At 37.1% G+C, this 20171-nt stretch overlaps 1 protein-coding gene across 1 annotated transcript; it reads left to right on the plus strand.

Moving 5' to 3' along the window:
• The first annotated feature begins 6703 nt into the window (after positions 1 to 6703).
• On the plus strand, positions 6704 to 18890 carry PRDM13 (PR/SET domain 13). The gene is made up of 4 exons (XM_044065143.1): positions 6704 to 6925; positions 7761 to 7892; positions 7994 to 8114; positions 16525 to 18890. The coding sequence occupies exons 1-4, from the start codon at positions 6785 to 6787 to the stop codon at positions 17997 to 17999; spliced, it is 1869 nt and encodes a 622-aa protein (XP_043921078.1). The 5' UTR covers positions 6704 to 6784; the 3' UTR covers positions 18000 to 18890.
• Positions 18891 to 20171: the final 1281 nt, after the last annotated feature.

Raw genomic sequence — 20171 nt, forward strand, 5'->3', positions numbered from 1 at the left:
CCCACCGAGAGACATTAGCTCGGTCATTTCACTTTTTACCCTTTCTTCTTACGATTCCACTGAAATCTCACTAAACCTCCTTTTCCAAAAGGAGTGCAATGCGGGTGGAAGTCTGAATACAATAAAACCTGAGAATTTCTGTCATTCTCTGCATATGGTCCCAAGTGCTTTAATCCCAATTAGGGGCGGCTGACACATGGTCCTATTCATCCCCATCAGCTCTTGAATACATTTGCCTAGAAATGAACTTCACAGAGCCCTTTCTTAATGTGCCCAGTAGCAAGGAAAATCGAATTGAGAGAATAACTCATTCTAAGGCGATCGAGTGAGAAAAGGTATGAATTTATAAGGTACACCGAAACATTTCAATTGAACCACAAGCTTATTGCCTTTTCTTTGCATCATGTCAACCGAAAGAACTAATGAAAAGTTGGAAAATATAGATAAAAATTCAGATTTTGGAGTTTTTTTTAGCAGTTTTGTTAACGCTACTGTTTTGTATTTGTTTACTGCAATCTGCAGTTTTGCACTTGAATGTGTACACTTTATCCATCTCTAGGACTAAGTGTTTGCAGTAATTGAGGTGGCCCTTTAATTAGTTACCCTGTCAGCTGGTGGACTCCCACGCAGGCTTCATTATACTTCTCAATATATCCCACTTCAGCTTTCTGTGTGCATGCATACTGGGTCTTTTCCGGAAATGCAATCAAAATTAGTTGCCGCACTCTATATTTTAAATATAGCGCTTTCGAGCTGTAAACAGCCATGTTCACATTTCATCTCTAGTTACAGCACCTCAGGGGGTGCTACTTCGGGTTCTTGCACAGAACATGAGAAACATAGTGACTGACCAACTGACAATATTAAGTATGCACCTGTCAGAAAATATTCTCTGTGCACCTCGCATTTATGTTTTAATAAAGTCCTAGTCTCAGCTTTGACTGAATGTTTAAACATCGGACTGCCATCAACCTATTTGTCCTGTTACATACATCTTAACTGCCCCTGATTTTCAGGGACGCCACTGATTTTGACTCAAATTTTAACCCTCTCCCTTTTAATCACTCCTAAAACTGTTGACTTTTGGGGAAAAGGTGGTGAATTACATCTAATAAAAACAATAATTAGAATTAAACACTTCTGTACTTCAGAAAATGTATGTTAATTCAAAGTCTTTTATTCTGTCCTTGTCTCAAATTAATAGTACTAATACTTTAAAAGTGACCCTGACTATCCCTGATTACTTCTTGATTTTATAACTGATTCTGTTGAGATTCGTCCCTAATTGGTTGAGAGCCAAGGTCCTGAATCTAAAGTAAAACTAGAAGCTATGCAATGAGACTATGCACACTGCAAGTAGGCCTATTTCATTTAAGAAAAAAAAATGTTTGCATTGCTAGAAGTTTAGCTGACACTTTTCACGTAAAACTAATACAACAAAAAGGGGAGCTTCACAAATTAGTAATAGTAATACGATCAAATTAACTAGGCTGAACCTGCTCATTTGAATCTTGAGAGCATTTGTTTGCTGAAAAGTATGTGACGAGGTTTTATTAGTCCAGTGGTGTGTCTTCCAAACTTAATGAAGTTGGCCTTGTAAGCAGGCATTCATGCTGGTCTCAGTGTAATGTTGAACCTTCTCAGTACCGAGAGGTTTGGTGGCTCGAATGGAATTCCCTGGTGGGACATTGCTCACTGCAACTGAACCTTTTTGGATGGCTCTTGTTCCTTAACATTCATGCTTCATTATTGGGCAACCTGTTAAATCAAAACGAAACGCTGTGCCAAACTGTTACTTTGCGGCACTGGCAGTTCAACAACAGACTGAATCTTTTCCCCTTGTAAAATATATCAAAATGAACGTGTGTGTGTGTGTGTGTGTGTGTGTGTGTGTGTGTGTGTGTGTGTGTGTGTGTGTGTGCGCAGAAGCCTATACCCCGGACTCCGGCTTTCTTTTCGGAAGAAGAGCAGCAGAAGTCCATAAAAACTGAGTACTGGAATGTTTTGATTGAGTCTACAACAGTGTTTATGAATAAAGCTGCAACCATGTAATTAATGTGTCTTTTTAATAAGGGACAATACGGTCGTTCAAGCTATTTAATTTCATTTAATTTTCCATCCCATTTACTCCAAACACTGCTTTTACTTTTAACACCCAGTCTTTCATGATGCATCTTGCTCCAGTGGGCACATTAGATTGGTTTCACCCTTGCTTTTAAGGAAAGGAGGAATAAAAGAAAATGTGTTTCTTTCCTCCTTTGTCGCCAATTTATTTCACTTGGGGAACTTCAACTTTGAGCCACAGGACAGAATAAAAATTGGGATAGCTGGTGTGAATGGTTCCAGAGCAGGGCTTTTCTTTTCTGAGTGGATGGGAACCAGTCACAATTGGCTACATTAATAAATAACTTTCCTCACAGTCAGCCTTTACATAGTCCTATTGATAAAATTGTTCGCGTGTCGTTCACGCTTTTTGACTCATTAGGGACGGAATGAAGAGGTTCCCTAAATGGAGCTGTAGAGTATATTAAATGTAAAGCCCTCCACCTCCCTTCATCCCCCCCTTGCAGTTTTTAACCGAGTGTCATCATAAAGTCCACAGGCCAGAGGTTAGAGTGACATGTCCGTGGTTTAAATTTATTGACCTCCACCTCTTATGTGTCTTTTTTCTTGTTCTGATTTATATATTGCTATGGACTGAGATGAATAAATACGTTGTCTTCAACTTTCATTCCTAAATATTTTTTTTTTCAGAAATTTGTATTTATAAATATGATTTCATTTGATCGTGTTGAACTAGCATTTACGTTACTGTGCATTCGAATTTTGTACGAGGGCCATTAAAACTGGGAGGGGGGGGGGGGCAAGTGTGAAAAAAAATCCCGAATGCACATTCCGATTTCAGTATGACAACCGTATGTACATTTTAGTTTTACTGGTATTAAGCACTGAAATTATTTACAACATCATATTGGGGCTCATAATAATTTTAGGTCCTTATCTGATGTAAGGCTTTGTGGGGTGTGTGTGTGTGTGTGTGTTCGCGCGCGCGCGCGCGAGAGAGAGAGCGACAGAGAGATTTTTTTCTCGGCAAAGATGTTTAAGCTTTTATTACTCTCTAGGTGCAAGAATGTAACCCTGGAATTCCATTCCCTCCACCCCGCTTTAGATAGATAGATAAAAAGAGTAGTAAATAAACTGATAAATCTATATATATAAATATGAGTTCTGTAGTTAGATGTTATCTCTGTCTTGGTATCCATCAAAATGTAAAAAAAAAAAAAATAAATATATATATATATATATATATGCACATAGACATAGAAGATGCATTATGCGTCTATAAATATGTATGTATTATACATACATACATATATACACACATAGATAAATACACAAAAGCAGGAACAAAAACATATTTCAAATTTTGCTCCAGAACGCTCCATAAACTCTAGCATTATCTTCAGCCGGTGCTTTTTGGAGCTTCGAAAGCAAGGATTTCTGTTGCGAAACCAATATCGAACCAAATTGTGTGTTGATCTATGTTGTAGACATTATTTTTGACTTGCTACAGATATAGGCTGCACATATACACAAACACTCAGCTTCAACCTCCTGGCTAAAGGATCAGGGACAGAGTTTAAGTATTGTTATATGCTTAGAAAGTTGCTGGAATGACAGGTTTTGTATTAGCGTGCATTTTCTTGTGTTTTTTTAAGGATGAAGCTCAAATGTCTGCCATTATTTAGTGACTACTGTCTTCAAGCATTTACCAGAAAACCAAGTTCTACGAGGAACATGACAAACTATGAGGCAAAATCAGGGACATTCTGCGAAATCGGGGACAGTGCACTGCAGTGATGTTTTCTTGGTATTTCGAGTGTCTGAGAGATGCTCAAAAATGTACTCATCTGAGTATAGAGTATGCCTAGCCACATGCATTTATTAGTTCCATAAGTTCTGTTGCCAGGTATACTCTCGCAACTCAGATTAGTAGTACTGTAGATTTGTATTATACTTAATCAAATGTATGCCTTGGCTCTGCTGTGGATTATATCTGTAAGGAGACTGTATTGTTCGGTTATGGCAGTGATTTGCAACCTTGTTGTTTGAAAGTGTCAGTAAAATTATAATTGACAAAAAATGGCTATGCAGAACTGACTTTATGTTTTTAGGATATGAAAATACTGCTGTTTCGTTGGCGTTTTCATGAGGTTTGCATTAAATGTTGATATACCTCTCAACCACACCGTGCAAGAATTTTGGGCAAAGCCAAAAAGTATAGGTCGATAAACGTCCAAAATCGGGGACAAATTTTAAATATTGCTCTTATACATTTAGAAAGTTAATAGAATAACCGATTTTGTACTGGCACGCATTTTCGGAAAGATGTGAAATCTGTAACTCAAATATCTGTCATTATCATTAGCGGACCGGAGTTCCGCTGTGGCGATCCCTAATCGGGAAAAACCGCAAGACAAATAACAACAATTTAATAACTTTAGTTCTCAATGATTTACCATAAAGCAACACGTTTTATTAGAAACAGACCAAAATATGAACAAAAAATCTGAGCATTTTGCTAAATTCTAGTCGGATATTTCGATTTTTAGAATACTTTCATGTTGCACTATAAAGTATTACCACCCTGGCTATATTCTTATTTTATTATGAATGCCAGTAGGAATTATGAAGGCAGACAACATCATCGGCATCCTAAAATTAGAAGTGCTCATGCATATCCCCCAATTTCTAAGTGTAATAAATCTGGAGAAAGCCTGCAATAATTGAGGACAAAGGTCCCCAAACAGGGACAGTTTTTTAAAAATATTATTCTATAAACTTAGAACGTTGCTATAATGGAAGAGTTTGTGTTAGCATGCATTTTCTGAAGTATATGAAGTCTGAAACTCTAAGGCATGGCATTATTTAATGACTTTAATACTGAGCGATATGCTAGAAAAAAACACTCCTTTTATGAGGAACAGACCAAAAATATGAAGCAAAAATCTGGGCATTTTGCGGAAATCTGGACAGCTGAGGGGTATGATTTGTGTGTGTGTGTTTGTATGTATATATATATATATATATATATATGTGTGTGTGTGTGTGTGTGTGTGTGTGTGTGTGTGTGTGTGTGTGTATATATATATATATATATATATATATATATATATATATCAGTTCTTCGAGAAATTAGTTAGTTTTTCTTCCTCTTCTTTTTGTCAAAACATTCAACATTGTATTAAATAAACGCTGAGAAGTGGATTACATAATCATTTCAAGTTAAAACATTTCACAAACAGCTTATTTTCGCAGTGTTAATCAAACAAAAATGTTTAGCATTCTTTTTACCACTTGAAATGTTTCTGTTTTCCATATCCCTTGTAACAGTGCGTGCGTGTGTGGTGAAAAGGTTACCTTGAAAATCTGAATTGCCTTAAAGAATTCCATGGGTCCTAAAGCATACTATAATTATCAGTCTTCTCAATTAGTTTTATTTCTATTGCATTTTTTTCCCAAAACTATGTAACTGTGTTTTGTTTTCTGTAGTATCTTTATTATGTCACGTGAGTTTTTGTTTTCTAAAAACTAGTACCTGTTCAGCCCTTTCACACTGTGAATATGAACCACCTCAAGGCTTAGCAGACACGGTGCAGACCCTGCAGAATTCTAAGAAATAATAGCATAGATGTGCAGCCAGTGGGTTTTGCAGTTGCGCTTAGTAGGAGACTGACCTTATGGTACTGTTGTTTTTCTTAAATACAGCACTGAAGTTAATAAAAGCTAAATTTGGATAAGAACATATAAGCCTGTACTGAAATACTGGTAACACTTTGGTATTTAGACCTTAGTTCCCTAATTCCTAAAGTTCCTAAAGGGCATTTTTAACCAGATTCAACGTCTTCGCATTTTTCTCTCCGTGTGTATAGAAACTGTACTAAGGAAACTGACCTTATTTGGTGAATCTGTACTGAATATTAATTGATATAAATGTAAATTTTGTGAATTCAGTATTGCGAAACCATCCCCCTTTATTCCTCAAAAGAGATGTTGTTTTCTGGTACTTTCCCATCAAGTACCTGCCCAGTTTCTGTATGGCACACGCCAGGAATCAACAGAAGTTAACACGTCCTCCAAACATTCCTGATCTCTTTGTTTAACTCTCCTTTACAATAAACCAAGAGAAGAGAAATAAAATCTTTGAAGTATATTAAACCTGAAAAGACTCAGCCAAGTAGACGTAAAGTAGTCACTTATTTTCAAAAACTGGTTTGTCTTTGAACAATGAATGGAGGTAAAATTTATGGATAAATTATACAGTGGATTTGTCATTTAAAATATCGTAACTGTCTAGAGGACAATACCACATGCTGAGGATTAATGGTTGCTCCAGACCTTTCATTCACTACCGTCTTTTCTTTGCCCTTGACAAATTGGATTTTTAGGAATGGGAAGGTCGCTTGGCCCATTGTTTACTGGACATTTAGAGCAGTTGATTATGCAGTAAGGTTAGGGAAAGTCTCCATGTGACCCTCTTGGAAGGGACTGTGCAGCTGCTGAAAAAGCTCAACTCTCTCACCAAACTCTGCGCCCTGGAGCCTGTAGCGTGCCAAGGGGGTACCCCTCCTGTTCCCATTGAAAAGTCGGTGCGCACACGTAGTCGCGTCACTTCACAGGCGGAGATTAGCCTGGGCTGTGCTCATCCTTCTCCCTCTGTCTCTGTTACCTTAACCTTGCTGAGAAGTATTTTAGTTACTCACTGCCTGCACCTAGAGGCAGCATGCAAACATCCAGGGCTTCGACCACCGCAGTGTGTGCAGACAGCACCATCCCTAGTGGGATGCGTCTTGGTCCCATCCCGGGCATCTTCAAACTGGGCAAATACATGGCAGACCGTAAGGAGTCAGGGATCAAGAAAAAGGTATTACAGTGTGACTTGTAAACTGGAGCTCCACAGGCGCACTTGACCTCTGACTGGGATCACTCTTTTACTTGAATGAATTGCTATTATGGTTTCACTTTCTTTGATTTTTGGATGTTGTTCCACCTATGTATTTATCATCAGCATTAAGTGTTATACTTTTGTCAGTCGTTTCTGACAGTTATTGGTTAATTCCTATTTGTAGCAATGGTTCATGCAGCACTTCAAACACTATCGCTAATGAATGCATAAGTACAGGTTAGTTATTCATAGTTCAGCTTAAAATGGCACACATACCTATGAATATCCTTAACTGCTACCATATCTTATAGACTATAAGTTATAGTAGTCGATTTATGTATAGTTTAATAAAATCACATATTGGCATACGGATACAATATGGTGGGAAATTACCAGTATTTCACATATGTGTTAAAAATGAAGCTTGTTATATATTTTAATCAAGGACCGCATTTTGTTTTTTTTCAGTAGGCAGGAACATATTAATCTTGCTAAAGTCACTGATGCCGTTGCGTGTGCGCGAGTGTGTATTTTCTATCTATCTATCTATCTATCTATCTATCTATCTATCTATCTATCTGTCTATCTGTCTGTCTATCTATCTGTTATATACGCACATGGATAAGTAGTGGATAAACAGATAACACATCTAAATATTTGCATTTGTTAGCATTAAAAGCACCATCAACGAAAATTAAGTATTCACTTCAAAAGATGAGGCAAACAGCATTCCAAGTTGTGGTGCCAGTGTTTTTTTTTTTTTTTTAACAGAACATGCCATTATTTTAGTTGTAATCCCAGTTTTGCGTTTTAGGTTCGAATGGTGAGAGGAGACTTGGTTGATGAAGCTGGCTGCCCAGCTGTAGAATGGATAGGGTTAATCCGTGCTGCAAGAAATAACCAAGAACAAAATCTAGAGGCCGTTGCGGATCTACCAGGGGGACAGGTACAAATAGTTATGTAGTGAGAGCAGTTAATTTCCTTACAGGTTTAGTAGGGTACAGCGAATTTATGATGTACTTTTGTGCTGTTTCTTTTTCCTGCCAGATATTCTACAGAGCTCTGAGAGATGTTCCACCCGGGGAAGAGCTGACAGTTTGGTATTCTAACTCTTTAGCACAGTGGTTTGATATTCCCACTACAGCTACCCCAACGCACGACGAAAAAGGTAATCGTGTTAGCTTGTTTGGCACCATCAACACTTTTACACCTGCTTTCTCCTGTAAAGTCTGTAAAGGTATTACGATAGAAAGTGATTTTATACAGTGCAAACGGACCTTTTGTAAACTGACGTGAGTTTACAAATATATTTTACTTATTTATACAACTGAATATTTCAGTAATATTTACTGTTGAACAACTAATGCTTCACACAAAATACCAATTGAGGGAAACGAGCAACATCTTTTTGTCCAAAATGGAAGTAACTATTAATGCATCAGATCGGTTATTGTTTAATATCAGTGTTATTAGGAATTATTCTTATTTTAAAAAGTTCATAACTTGAGTACAAACATACTCTTCTGCATTGTGAATGACTTGCACACCATAAAAAGAGGAATACAGTCTTTCCTACAGAACAAGTATCTGATATAAATTATGCCTGCGATTAATACTCCTTAAATGTAAATGCTTCTACACTGGCAACAACTTCAGGACAGACTTGTATGGCATCCGTTCAAACAGCTTTTAGTGCAGTTGTGTAGTGCACACAAAGTTTTCACTCCAGTTAAATGATCGATTCTTGTACGGTCATTTCATCATATGGTGATTTCTCAGTGGGCTTTCCTGCTAAATATTATATATTTGTATATGTCCCTACGCAGTCGTTTCAGATTATTATTGTGAATCCTTTCTTACCTTAGCAAATATTCAGATCTCAGAGCATGTGAGAGCTCAGCTTTGCCATAAATGTGAAGCAATGACTTTAGCAGTTACCCCTGTCAGGGTGCTGGCTAAACGGTTCCTTCTCTTGGTGTCTACCAGGGGGTGCGGTGTTTTGAGTGGTCAGTTATATGTTGCTTTTATCTATTTGGTTACTTTTCTGTGTATATAACATAGACTGGTGAACACACAGCACTCTTCTGAACTTGTGCCATTTATAACAATATTTTCTATCCTCAAATACAACTGCGCAGATACATTATCTTTGGTTGCTTCACACCCTACCGTATGGATATGGTAGAGGTGCTTTATTTTTCTTTCATTAATATAGTATAATATAATATAATATAATATAATATAATATAATATAATATAATATAATATAATATCGCGGAGCAGCACATAGCATTATCTTAATATTATAACATAGTGGCCAGACACTGCTACACTCACACACCTGCAGTTTTGCATTTTTAAGTATTTTGTTTAAAACTTACATTTGATATGACTGAAAAATATGTGTGAGCTAAAATATTACGGGGGATGTTTTAAAAAGTAGTTTGATATTTTAGCTCTGATTTAATTTAAGTTTACAACGGATTCTTAATTGTTCATCCACATCCCCCTTTGTTTTAAACCAGATAGCTAAAAGTTACCTGTGGCATTGACAACTTCTTTATAAACGCAGCTGAAAATGTATTCACTAAAATTATATATATATATATATATATATATATATATATATATATATATATATATATATATATATACATACATATATATATATATATATATATATATATATATATATATAAGCAACAAGTGCATCATTCGTGGCAGTTTTTCCACCCATGCAAACAGGTGATAACACTTTACTAAATATTTATGCAAGAGCTTGCATCATCCATTTGACAGGACAGCATGAAACTGCATTACGTCATCGTTATCCAGTATATCCGAAAATAGGTTAACTGAAAATATTCAGTATTTATAAAAGTACTCAAAAGAATAATGATATCAGTGCAACATTTTATACCATTAAAGTTAAAGGCAGCTTAATTCGGATGGGAAAATAGCCAAAGCATTAGTGCGGAGTACTAAAAAGGGTCTCTAAATGTAAATCTTAATCTCTAAACCGAGTAAATTGTCCCTAAATGAGAGGTAATAGGATTACCGAAGTGAGTTTAGTGTTCAGACTGACTCCACAATTAGATAAAGGGGTCTAGACACTCCCTAAACTTGAAGAAAGGATAACAACACTGATGCAGTTTTTTTTTCAGCTTAAGAGTATATGAAGACCACCTACTACAAACTATTTTGTAAATGGGCAGGCAGAAGAGTATAATAAGTTAGAAAGAAAAACAAATGAGACTCCACTGATTTTCATTGTCCTCATTAGAAATGCTGTTTTCAAAGCAGTGCATTCTGTAAATCTATATTTTGAGCAATTTTTTAATATATATATATAAAGTTTATCAGACCAAATAGCTTTCGTGAAAACATAACATTCTAAATTTAGCAATCTTGAAGTTAAAATGTCAGTAAACATTAAAGTATATATGTGTTTAAAATAATTTAAACACATTTTAACCTGAGCAACAATTGGTCCGTTGCATCAGTACAAGAAAACAGAAGATGTTACCTTGGTGTTGAGGATTCTCATCCTGGCCTGTACAATATACTTAGGAGTAATAACTTGGGCCAGTTACTCCCAGTTTGCCTTTTCTGATATTATAATATTTACACCGACACGGACAGAAGCTATAGAATAATCGTGAGAGCAGCGTTACAATGAAGTACCCTGGAGGTACGCAAAACAAGTAGAAGTTATAAAAAGTTTTAAAATATAATGTAGAAGCGGTAATATATTTTTAAATGTGGAGAGATACGATGATTACGAAAGTGTATAGGTTTGTAATAACGGAGTGACAAACAGATTTAACATTTTGATCCGTACCAGCGTTAATAAAGAGACGGATAAGATAGCGAGACAGACAGAAAGAAAAAGAAAGAGGGATGGTAAAGCCTAATGCTGCACTGTATACCCCCATAGATAGATGTATAGATAGACAGACAGATAGATAGATATAGAGAGAGAAAGAAAGAAAGCAAGAAAATGTGGATAAATGCCCAAGATCGATATGCATTTTCTGAGCAACAAGAAACATGCAACTCTGACGTTTGGTATTAGTGGCTGAATGTAATCCTTAATAATTTAACTGAAATTCAACAAGTTTACGAAGGACAGGACAAAATATGAAGCTAAATCAGTTACTTTTATGAGCTATGCAGCATACTTTGTCGGAGATAACTCGATTTTTTGTTCTCACGAACTATGACGTATGTAATTTGTTTGGGATAAGTCCAATTAAAGTCAACAGTTCTTAAAATAGTCTTCAATACCTTTTTGTTTTAATATGTAGTACTATTAATTTCAGTCCTCCAGAAAAATAAAAACATTAATACAATATGCAGTTATCTATCGACCGACCATAAGAGTTTTACGAACTAATGCAGACATTCAGCATAAACAAAATGTCTCAACTGTTTTATTTATTGTGTCTTTTTGTAATGCATCATTCACTTCATTGATTTCTTTATTGCACCTTTTCGTAATGCATCGTTAAGGCAATTGTAATTGATTTGCTTTGAAATATAACGTTTCTATTCCCGGTTTTCACACAAGAATGTAAGGTGGAAAAACTCAGTGCTGTCCCTAACAAAAGTGGATTTTGTAGCTGGCCTGGGTCTCATGGCACACACGAAGAGTGCGCATTATGGGTACAAACAGTACAATGTGCAAGATAATAATGTAATTAATCATTGTTAACACACAAACAGATGTGACTTGGGGGAACAGAGCTCCAGGGCTTTGCCGGGGGTGTTGGTGCCTTTGAAAAGAAGCCTTATCCACCGTGGATATTGGCGTGGCGCATAACGAGCAGCTCATGATTACTAGATTGCCTTTATGCACTTTTGCCAACTCCTTGACATACGCTTCCCATTCTCCGGCACCAACAGATGGGCGGAATAAACGTCAGCAACACAACGCCATTTCAGGCAACAGCTGTTATTACTTTCATAAGGAGAAAGCTGAAACGTTATCTCACTCAACTGGTGCTCCGTGCCAGACTTCATGGGCTACGTGTTTGGTGACCCTGGCAAACGCCAGCATTACAGCCGTACCTCTTAACTGGCCCTAGTTCAGACTAAAATTCAGCTCTCTTCTTCCTAAACCCTCCTACAATTGGTGACCTTTGGAGAAAGGGTGGTGAATGAGACTTAAACAATGACAAGAAATCAAGTTATAGACTTCTTTTACGTCAGAAAATGTATTAATTCACACCCTCTTATTCTGTGGCTGTCCCATGTTAACAGCACTAATATTTTAACAGTGTCGCTGATTGTCACCGATTATTTCTGGATTTGTCTCTTATTCTGTCGACATTTGTCCCCGATTCATTGAAAGCTGTGATTACTGCTTTACATGCCAATCCATAATGTATTTCTTTAAATCATCGTATGCCATTTGTTAACTGAATAAGTAGGCTGGTCTATGGACCGATTCAGCACTGTAAGACTGTGTTAAATTTATAACCAACGCATATTAATACCGATACCGAAACGTTTTCAGATCTACGCGGCAACTATCATTTTTAATTCTTTAATTTTTACGGTGATTGGTGCTATAGCAATATCGGTTGCATTTCGTGCTCAGTTCCTGTGTCCGTGTGTGTGTGTATCTCTTTCTTTTTTATTCTGTGTAAAATTGTAGTACTGGTTGCACGGTAGTATAATCTTTTACACAGTGAACTGTTGAAGTTAAAATTTCTTATGTTGTTCCTGCTGATACTATCATACTGCTATTTATGAATATAACTTGAATATAAGTATTACTTTAAAAAGTATATATCCTTGACTCTTATTTATATAGCATATATTTTGCCTGCATTTGCCATCTTGGCCAGGGACTTACTGAAAAGAGTCCCTGGACCACCCATTTTAACAAATGTAAAATGAGTGACCAACAAACCACGTCAATAATCAAATAAACGTAAGCATTGTTAAATAAAACGCATTTACTAGATACGTACATACAAACATACTCGCGTAAATTAACAGGCAAGTCTGAAATACATTTATACTGTCAATAACGTGGGATAATTATACCTTTTCTTCTATTTCATTTTGCCCCCACTTTTTTGCCACATGCAAAATATTTGAATGGTATAATCTTCACCTAATTTATTTCTTCTAAAATTACATGCTTGCATAGAATCAACCCCCTCCAATTAGACATGACCCATTCATTCATTGTAGGCTGGTACTTTCTTTAGTGCTGAGGTGAGAGCTCTCTGGGGTGGGCATCATTCAGACAGCCATGAGGGTGATTTGTGCTCTCAATGGCATCCCAGCAATTAAGAGCATTTCTAATTGCATATCTTCACCCCTGCATGTGGGGATGTGATCTCCATTACTGCAGAGGTTCACAATGGCTTAGTCACATGAGTGCATGCCTCTGTACGCCCAGCTTGAAGACTACCACCCATCGGTCGCCTGGTGAGCCTAGACCCTGCACAGTCTACATATCTGCACACCAGTCCCTCTTCTGAAGGACATACACAGTACACAGCTAGCATTCAGTTTGCATACACTGGGGTCCCCCCCCCCCCCAGTGCTGGGGAGAGAGCTGTCCAGATGGTGTTATCATTCAGGCAGCCAGGATAGTGTTTTGTGCCTTTGCCAGCATTCTGACAACTGAGGTAATTTCTAATGGCATATCCTCACCTACAGGTAGGGGATGTGGAACCTGCATCACAGTGGAGGCACAGTTTTACAAACCCATCTTGAAGGCAGCTGCTCATCATTGGCTTGGTGAGCAAAGCAGCGGCCTCTAGGCCTTCTGCTTACATCACAGCACCTTCTCTGAGAGATTTTTGCAATACACAGCCAACTCTGTCCTGCTTTCTCCTAGGATAGGCATGCCTATCATCCCCTGCCAGCTCCATCAGATGCCCAAATAATTAATCAGTCTTGGGTCAGCTGAGTCATAACTAGGGCTTTATCCTTGCATGCCACCCAAATTGCTTTGGGCTAATTACACTTTTAAGAGTTCCATATGCAGACTATTTGAATTGTATGGCGATTATATAAAATTGTATGCTTGCAGGGAATCATATATTTTGAAAGTAGATAAGGACCATGTGATCTATCAACCACCCCATTATTTATAGAATAAACTGCATGTTTATTTTCTAAAAAAAAAAAAAAAAAAACACCTGCCATATGTTTCATACCTTCTTGAAATCAAGCAAATTATTTTTGTCTTAACTATCCTGCAAACCTATGGTTTTAGTTATCCACCATTTTGTCTGTGATACAATACTTCTCCATGAATCTGCCCTACTCAGAAGTGTAGCCCAACATACACTTGATGTTCAGCTAATTATAATAGTTTTTGTGAACACCTGTTAAAAAGAGCATGGCATACTGATGCCAGAATATGTGGAAAAATATCTAAATGTATGCCTGCAAGGTAGATGTGTACATAACTTGCTTTGATACAGGAGTGTTGACCTGCAAACAATGTTTTTATTTTCATGGGGAGATAGTTAAAAATCATGTATACATTTGTTGTGTGCAGAAAGCAATATTTGAGAGATACGCATTTTAAATGGGAAATGGTATATTGGCAGTGATACAGGCCTGTTAGTAAAAAATGGAATCTTCTGGTAGCATTGTTACTAGCACTGTAATGTCAGCTGGAGTGTTATGGTAGCATTGTTACTAGCACTGCAATGTCAGCTATAGTCCTTTGTTCTTTTACATTATCTGTTTCTTTCTTTCTTTAGCATGCTCTCTCTCGTGCACTTTCTCTCTCTTTCTGTCTTGAAAGATGGCAATTGCCGGAACTCTTTTGATTCACATGAGTTCTTTAAAAGTTTGGCATGACCTCCTCCTACCCCAGGACTACATCTGATAAGTTCTGGTAGTCTCTGGTTGTATGTTTTCTTATACAGAACACTCGCTATTGTGTTATTATTTATAATATATTTTATAAATATTACATTAACTTGAAAGTCTAACTTGACAGTAGAAGGAGACAATATGCCTATCTAGTTTGTTCTTTTCACTATATTAATATTTGACTTCCTCATCCGTCCCTACCTTTCCCATATCTTTTCCCACCTGTTCCATGCAATCTTTAATGTCTCTGTGGAGTCCTTCTCCAATACCCATTCTGATAGTGGATTATATAGTCCCACAATCCTGTCTGTGAAGAAGTGTTTTTAGAGATCCATAAGGTAGTTAGTTACCTACAATCTGCTGGTTGTGTCCTGCCATCCCCCCTCTGTCCTCTATGTTCGGGATGATCCCTTCACATCGCCCTGATAATGATCTTATGAACCAATATCACCCCCTTCTTTTTTAAGAAGAGTCCCAGCTCCTGTGTTCTCTGGTAATATCCCTTCCCCCTCCATTCCACATATAATTCTCATAGCTTTCCTCTGATCTCATTCCATCAGCCTGAATTCCTTTTTTTTTTTTTTTTGCATGGCCTTCAAAACTGCATGTAGTCCACAATGTGTGGTCTTGACCAAGTCTACCTAGAAATAAAACATAACCCCTGTTTACTTTTGGCACTGCCCCCCTCACTCTGCAACCTAGTGATCCAATCCATGTGTGATTAACAATCTTTCCTGCTCTTCTGCCCATCAACTCCACTGCTGATTCTTCACACCAAGGTTATTTCCCAGATGCAGTACTTATTAGCACTGAATCCATGCCCTGTTATTATGTTGATGAGCTCTCTCTAGGATTGCACACAGGACTCCAAATCTTGTCTTACTAACCATCCCTGAAAGTAGATATCTTGATTTTCTATTAGTGTTTTTGCATCCTACTCAGCTCAGTACTTCACCAGCCTTCACTGATGCCTTCTCAAAACTCTTCTTGTCTTTAGGTAAGCCAACATGACTGCCTCAAGTTCCTTTTTCTTTGTTGCAGCTTTTACCTGCAAAAAGTGTGTAACTGTTATCAAAGTTTATCCCTCATTGATTCATTGATGGGTACTTAATTTAAGCTGTAGTCTGTCAGAGCTTTCGATCACGAGGTCTGCCTGACTACTAAATGCAAAGAAATAATTTACATGAGGTTGCATGATATATCTTATCTTTCACACTTTGACCTGATGGAAGAAAGGAAGCATCAAGTGCCCCAGTCTTGTGTTGTATCAAACAGTTGTACAGGGCAGGTGTGAAGCACTGTGACATATAATAAAATAACTAAAAGAAAGGAGAAAAGGAAATCACACATACTATATGCACATTGTTCGCACACTGACTTCTGGATAACATTTCTGGTTAAGTATGACAGATCCAACAACTAACTGTGACCCTAACGACATTTATTATTACTTCTCAATGCGTTTGAAAATGCTGATAACAAGAAGCCTCAACCAATTATTATACATTATTAATAGTAAAGGAATAAACAAAAACAGGACATATAACTGTAAATGAGGTTAATCACACAGATATTTTTTCATTATTGTAAAACAGCACATTTGTGTTATTAGCCGTCTAGACTGTTGTTACATTTAATTAACGTATTCTAAAACCTAAAGTTAAACTGATTGGTAAGTTAAAGTGACATAGGGGTTTTAACTAATACAATTTGTGTGTATGTTTCAGGTGAAGAACGGTATATATGCTGGTTCTGTTGGCGGACATTCAAGTATCCGAACACATTGAAAGCTCATATTCACTTCCACTGTGTTTTAAGTAACGGCAGAGGGCTTATTGTCAGTGACCAGACCAGGCACCCCGACGTATTTAGCCTATCCCCCAAATCGTCGGAAGGAGCAAATTCCACAACCTTGTTTCGAAATGGCCACAATCAATCCATGAACTCTAGCACTTCAGAGCACATCAAAAAGGAATTTTCTTTGCCCCTGTCCGTAAACAAGGTTGGGGTGAACAAGAAGACAGCTGGGAAAGAAGAACAAGAGAGAGCCCTAGATATGAGTGTCACTTCGGGAAGAAGCCATCATGGGCACATTTTAAACTTGGGCATCAGTGCACCTGTTGCAAGTGGCATGACTTTCTATGCTGGCATAAGGTCTGCATTCAAGCCAGCAGGTATTTCTAAAGTGCTATCGCCTGATACATCAGGGGAGGATAAACACACTGCACTAGGATTCAGCAAACTACTCGGCAGTCTCAAAGCAAGCCGCTCTGGCAACGAAATAATGGGCAGCCATCACCACGCCAAGTGCATGCATCCGGTTGATCCGTCACCCTCTGTGTTGTCTTGCAGTAACACAATCCGAGGATTTCCATTGCTACCATCACACTTTGAAGATATATCTGCTTTTAAACAAGTAGAACGAGGAGCACCAGCTGGACTTTCCCCGGGTCGGTATGGCCAAATCCCTCCTGGGCTACATTTAGAAAGGTTTTCAATTCCCCAGTTTGAAGGAATCAAATCGTACCCCGGTGAATGTAACGTTCCGGTCATGCCTTTTACGGTTTACAATGGAGAACTGTTGTATAGCTCTCCCTATTATCCATTCAAATTTCATTTTAGCAACTTAATTAAATACCCAGAGACTGTATCGTACTTTAGCGGTCCAACCATGAACCCAGATTTAAACTGTATCAGTAATATCGACAGGGAATTAGCTATGCACACACAACAACTGTCAGAGATAGCTGCGGAGAAGAACCGAAACAGACTAGATGTCATCCCAAGCAGCACATCGAATGGGAAGCCAAAAAAGGGTCACTTGTGCTTATACTGTGGAAAACTGTATTCTCGCAAATACGGACTTAAGATTCACATGCGCACTCACACAGGTTACAAACCACTGAAATGCAAAGTTTGTCTTAGGCCTTTTGGCGACCCTAGCAACCTGAACAAGCACATACGGCTGCACGCGGAAGGAAATACGCCATACAGATGCGAGTTTTGTGGTAAAGTGTTGGTAAGGAGGAGAGATTTAGAGAGGCATGTGAAGTCTAGGCATCCAGGCCAAAGTTTAAACAAAGTAGATGACAAAAATGAACATACGTACAGAGAAGAACAGAAAACAGATGAGAGTGACGTTGATGTCTGTTTTACAGACGACCAGAGCGACCACGATTGCGGAAGAAGTGATGATCAATAAAACGGAGACTTTTCTTTTTTTAATATTATTGTTTTCTGTACCAGTCCAAACGTAATATATAATGTACAACAAATAGTCCAGCTCCACAGACAACGGAGAAGTTATTTATCATCTTGAGTAAACGGTTTGCCTTAGACATACATAGTGCTTGTTATCAAACAAGTAGAGACTATACGCTGTCTTTGACTGGAAAAGCAGAAAAAGAAATGTTAAACTAAATATGTGGTCCTTTATTCACTAATTTTACATATTATCAGTGATACATATTAGTTTTTAAAGAACTGTAGGCAGACACAGTCTTGACGCATCCATTAAAAAAGTGCTGAATTGTGTAGATTACAGATTAAGTCTGGTGGCAATTTTACTGATGTGGTATTGTGTGTTTTAAGTAAGGGTGCCTTTTGATACGTTGTCAATTCTAAAATTTTATTATTGGTGTTAGGATTACTGATGCGTCACCGTTTTAAGTATTAAAATTACTGTCTTAAGCAGCGGAGCACTGAAAAGAAACACAACTTTTTTCATAAAAAAATACTATTATATTTAAGTACTTTGAGCACGTTTTGTAAATAATTAATATTAAAAGCATGAATGCATATAAAGTGGACATATAATGTAAATAAGCATATAATTTTAAAGAAAATATAACTATTTCTATTAGGATACATGTTTGTGTGACTGTGCTTTTTATTGTTTAACATACATTGTTTGGTTAGAAGGAAGTTTATCGTGGCAGTTTTAATAAAAAAGCCTAGTCCAAATATTTTAAATCGTGACCTGGACCAACAATTAACAAATTAACCAAAAAGGTTGCATATCTTTCTTTTTTGTAAAAAAGGTTGCATATCTTTCTTATTCAACGAGTACGAAGATGATTGCACGAATGAATGAGCGAATTAATGCACAATGGACACTTTGCAGCGTTAGCAAGTAGCTTTTATGTTGTACTTTTTACCTTATTATTGTTATTTTTTGAATAAATTAATTTGGATGCTCATAAGTTTCAAATATAGAAGACAGAGTGTTAATATACTATACTCTAAACGACTTATTATAGCACTTAGAAATGACTTCATACCTCTCAACTGTACAGATTTTAGCAGAATGCCCAGATTTTACCTCATATTTTGGTCGTTCATAAAATTGTATTTTTCTGGCAAATTAGTGGCAAATTATTAAAGATTGAAGTTAGAAAATAATGACAGACACGAGTTTCAGACTTCAAATGCTTCAGCAAATGTATGCTAATGCAAAACATGTTATTATATCAACTTTTAAGTTTGTAAAAGAAATATTTAAAAATTGTCCCTAGTTGTTGGCCTTTGTCTCATTTTTATTTATGGCTTTGTCTAGATTTCTTGCTCTAAGAGGTTGAGAGGTATTAAGATGAAGTTGTTAATGAATTGCTTGTGTGAAGTAAGAGTCTCGTTTCAGTAAAGTTTAAAAAATAAATGATAAGGTTAGAATACAATGTTCCCAGTTAACAGTACAATCTGTTTTGTAAGTTAGTAAAGTTCAAGAAAAAAAAAAATACAGTTAACCTAGTCACCACCTGACTGTAATAATGGAAGTCGTTCAACAACAAACGAATAAGGAAATAAACAAATACATTCACACATAGAGAGAGCTAGTACATAAAATAACATATGTGCAGTCATAATTTTGCCTACTAAATCATTGTCAACACGCCAGTCCATGCTCGTGGTTGGCGATATCATTCAGTTACACTTTGGTAAATGTCGCCAAAGTCCGTTATAATGCCAAGTTATAACATAAATGTGCATGCGTGAGCGCACGTGCGCGCTTGTTAAACATGAAATACATTTCCTACCTATTCATTGCCCGGCACACAAATATCACTTCATATATCCAGCCTAGAACTTGTCTTGCTTTACCTAGTCAGTGATTTAAACGAATCCTTCATATATACTGTTAGAGTGAATACACATATATATGCGGTCCAAAACAATAACGTTTAGACTAACACTGATTTTTTTGTTTTTATTACTGTATCGGTTGTCCTCAGCTGAGTTACATTCCTAGAAATAGTTTTGGTATTCGATAACTTTATTCTGAACACAAAAACACACAGGTTGAATAGTACTCAATTTCCAGATATTCATTCTTCCAGGTTTCTGTAGAAGCTAGGGGCGGAGGAGGGCATAATTAATT

The sequence above is a fragment of the Protopterus annectens genome, chromosome 1.part0, assembly GCF_019279795.1.
Source record: "Protopterus annectens isolate FY-2018-M chromosome 1.part0, PAN1.0, whole genome shotgun sequence".
In the NCBI taxonomy this organism is placed as follows: Eukaryota; Metazoa; Chordata; order Ceratodontiformes; family Protopteridae; genus Protopterus; species Protopterus annectens.

Excerpts from the sequence above, each read along its gene's own strand:
- PRDM13 (XM_044065143.1), top strand. The coding sequence starts at position 6,785 with ATGCAAACATCCAGGGCTTCGACCACCGCAGTGTGTGCAGACAGCACC. Across the intron at positions 7,893-7,993 it reads CGGATCTACCAGGGGGACAG|ATATTCTACAGAGCTCTGAG; the intron begins GTACAAATAGTT and ends TTTTCCTGCCAG. Across the intron at positions 8,115-16,524 it reads CCCAACGCACGACGAAAAAG|GTGAAGAACGGTATATATGC; the intron begins GTAATCGTGTTA and ends TGTATGTTTCAG.